The sequence below is a fragment of the Nanorana parkeri genome, unplaced genomic scaffold (genome assembly GCF_000935625.1).
Source record: "Nanorana parkeri isolate BGI_ZX_2015 unplaced genomic scaffold, ASM93562v1 scaffold4, whole genome shotgun sequence".
Classification (NCBI taxonomy): domain Eukaryota; kingdom Metazoa; phylum Chordata; class Amphibia; order Anura; family Dicroglossidae; genus Nanorana; species Nanorana parkeri.
This window is the reverse complement of record NW_017306272.1, coordinates 4,484,987-4,488,159: the sequence shown is the minus strand read 5'-3', so window position 1 is coordinate 4,488,159 and position 3,173 is coordinate 4,484,987. Positions and strand designations below refer to the sequence as shown.

General features: G+C 38.2%; 1 protein-coding gene across 2 annotated transcripts in view; it reads right to left on the bottom strand.

Annotated features, from left to right (window-relative positions):
- Positions 1-8: 8 nt before the first annotated feature.
- Positions 9-3,173, bottom strand: part of HOXA3 (homeobox A3) — a 44,900-nt gene continuing 41,735 nt past the window's right edge. For both annotated transcript variants that reach the window (XM_018576203.1, XM_018576213.1), the window contains one exon: positions 9-812. In XM_018576203.1, coding sequence (XP_018431705.1) covers positions 40-812 — 773 coding nt within the window. In that variant the 3' untranslated portion in view covers positions 9-39. The remainder of the gene's footprint in view (positions 813-3,173) is intronic.

The window sequence follows — 3,173 nt, the reverse complement described above, 5'->3', positions numbered from 1 at the left end:
AAAAAATGGAGTTGATTCCCCTACAAGTATCTGTGTCCACTACAAATGTGTCAGCTTGGGTGCTTCCTGAATTCTTCCCTGAGAAGTGAGATGAGAAGATAAATCTGTATATGTGGGGTGTGAATCACAAGGTCCATGGTGGTGAGTACTGTTCATTGGTCCAGGTCCACTGTAGTCCATATTGGAGGAAGAATGAGACAGATGAGTTAGACCAAACATGGAGGGCCCTGAATTAGTCATGGATTCCACATAATTGCCCCCTACATAAACGGGGCTTCCCTGTACATGAGGATTGCCATAACCACCGCTGCCTTGGAGTGGATGTGTGTCATATTCTGGGGTAACAGCCGCAGTCCCCGTGTATCTTTTCTGATGAGGAGGGCAGCTGTTATGGGGGCTGGGGTAGGGAGCAGGCACACCATAAGCGTTTGGATGGGGTTTGTTAAATGATGGGGGGGACTGAGGCTCATAAGGGACACTGTTAACCATAGAATGCATAGAGTTTAGATATCCCCCAACGGTTGGCGGTGGTACAGGGCTCCTACACGGTGATGGACCACCCGATGAAGTCATCATGGATTTCCCTTTCTGATCCTTTTTGTATTTCATACGTCGGTTCTGGAACCAAATCTTGATTTGCCTCTCTGTGAGGTTGAGCAGGTTTGCCATCTCCACCCTTCTGGGTCTGCACAGGTATCTGTTAAAATGAAACTCCTTTTCCAGTTCAACAAGCTGGGCACTTGTGTAAGCGGTGCGGGCCCTTTTTGAAGAGGATTGCCCCGGAGGGCTCTTGTCTCCAGCACAGCTCTCACCTGCAAAAGCACCACACAGTTAACATACACATAAACAAAGATTGCAGCAGCTGTGATATACTGATATCTTATAGAACTTCAAGCCCTAGACACCATGATCAGAATGCTCCTAAATAACACAGCTGTGCCTTATTTAATAAAGTGACGCAACGATGTGCAGTAACCCATAGCAACCAGCTGTATGTCAGCACACAGCGAAACACTGGTACCTGAATGGTTGCTATGGGCACATCATTGCACACACTATGGGTGATTGTTTCAGAAACCAGGACAAACACATTATAGTTGTTGCCCATAGCAACCAGCAGTGTAAGTTTAAAAAAAAACAAGTCTCACTGGCCCAATGGGTTATAAATCTTTCCTTTCTATATTTTCTTTCAATAAATACATCTTTTTGTTATTAAACAAGCTCTTAAAAATGTAACTGACCAAAATAAAAGAAGGATAAAAAATAATTGTATCCAAGAGTACATTTTATTGTTTAAGTTTCACCTGCCTCCACACTTCCACTGTATGAGCACTAAAACACATATTCTAACAACAAAGCAACAACAATATTATTAATAACAATAATAATAATAATAACATTATTATAATTATTAATAATAATACTAACAATAATAATCATAATTATTATTATTATTATTAGTAGTAGTAGTAGTAGTAGTAGTAGTAGTAGTAGTATTATTATTAATATTTTTATTGCAGTAAATCGATCACGGTTTAATAGAGTGCAAAATATATTACTATAGACCATAGCACACATCAGTTAACTATATGTAGCCACATCTAAGCTACCTATTTGCAGAGCTAGCCGCCATGTTTCTATAGTAGTAAAGGGCCACATGTTATTAGCTGCTTGTCAGAAAGATGGCTTCTCTCCCCTTTCCCTTCCCACTATTATGTAGCAGGGCAAACCGACAAGCCAGATGGTAGTGATAATAGTGCTAGCCTGCCAAGTTGGTTTGACGTTGTGGTTTCACAGGCACAACATGATGCATAGTAAACACTGTGAATCACAGTCACAGTGTAGCACAATACCCTAAAGAAGCAATGTCTACCAAAACAACAGTCTATGTCTGTGTGCTACTGTAGTTGTAATCATATTTATTAAGTTTCATTCTTCAACCTAAACCTCCATATGCCAAGAGCTATTTCGATATTGAAGCACAGCAAGGAAACGGTTACCCCCCTCCTTTTACACTGTCTCAGCCTGGAGTCTGTGAACTATTACCATATTATTATTGGATGCGATGTATTTGTCGCCTTATCATTCAGGAGAAGGCACCAAATACGAAACGTTGTGTTTATTTCACAATGCACTGTTTTTTTGTGTGTGTTTTTTTAATAACCACGCATGCGCCTCAGGTTGATGGTAGAAGGAGGGGTAATGAGGGAGTGTGAGTGAGGAGAGAGGAGGGGGAGAGAGAAAGAGAGAGAGAGACTTCACACCATACATTGTTAGATTGGGGCTTGGTCTACTAAACACCAATTTTAGAATACTTACTGAGGACCTCTGCAGTATTACATGTCACCAAAGACTTGTCATATACAGTTTTCTAGAATCTAATCATGAAATGAACTGAACTGTCACACCATCATCTTAGATGAGCTTTCAATATATCTCAGCATTGCTATGCCATGATATCAGATGAAATCTAATTACTTCAAATAATTGCATAAAAAATTAATTGTCATTACCACAGCTGGTATATGTCTGACAGTCTGTTGTCTGTATTTCAGTTCTGGCCACCTAATTCACAGAAAGCAATTACATGCAGTAATGAAGGGTTTTACCTGAACTTTATTTCCCTACAGTCTCCCTTAATATTTTTAGTGTTCTCCATTTAGATTAATCCTTTGCCCTATAACAAGGCATCCAGCTAACCTGACTGGTGAGCCTAAGCAGGTATTTGCAATCAAAATACTTTGATTTGCAATCAAGAGGTATTATTATTATTATTATTAGTAGTAGTAGTAGTAGTAGTAGTAGTAGTAGTAGTAGTAGTAGTAGTATTATTCTAATCTTCAATAATCAAACTATTAAAAATAGTAACAATAGTTACAGCACCTGCCAATGCACACCATGTATGTTCTCATGCAATGTATCTTGAATAACACACTGTGAAATACATTTATTATAATTAATGTCTTTAAAATGTCATCAACTGTTGACTGAAAACATCAACATTGCAGAAAATAATGTTTCACTAAATGTATTTAAAAAAAAAAACAAAACATTAGAATAAAACAAAAAATAAACCCACAAATAATTTACAATTATTTTCTATATGTAATAAAGTAGCAAAACTCTTGTTATGGTTTGCTCAATATTAAAACTAAAGTGTATGTTCTGAGGGG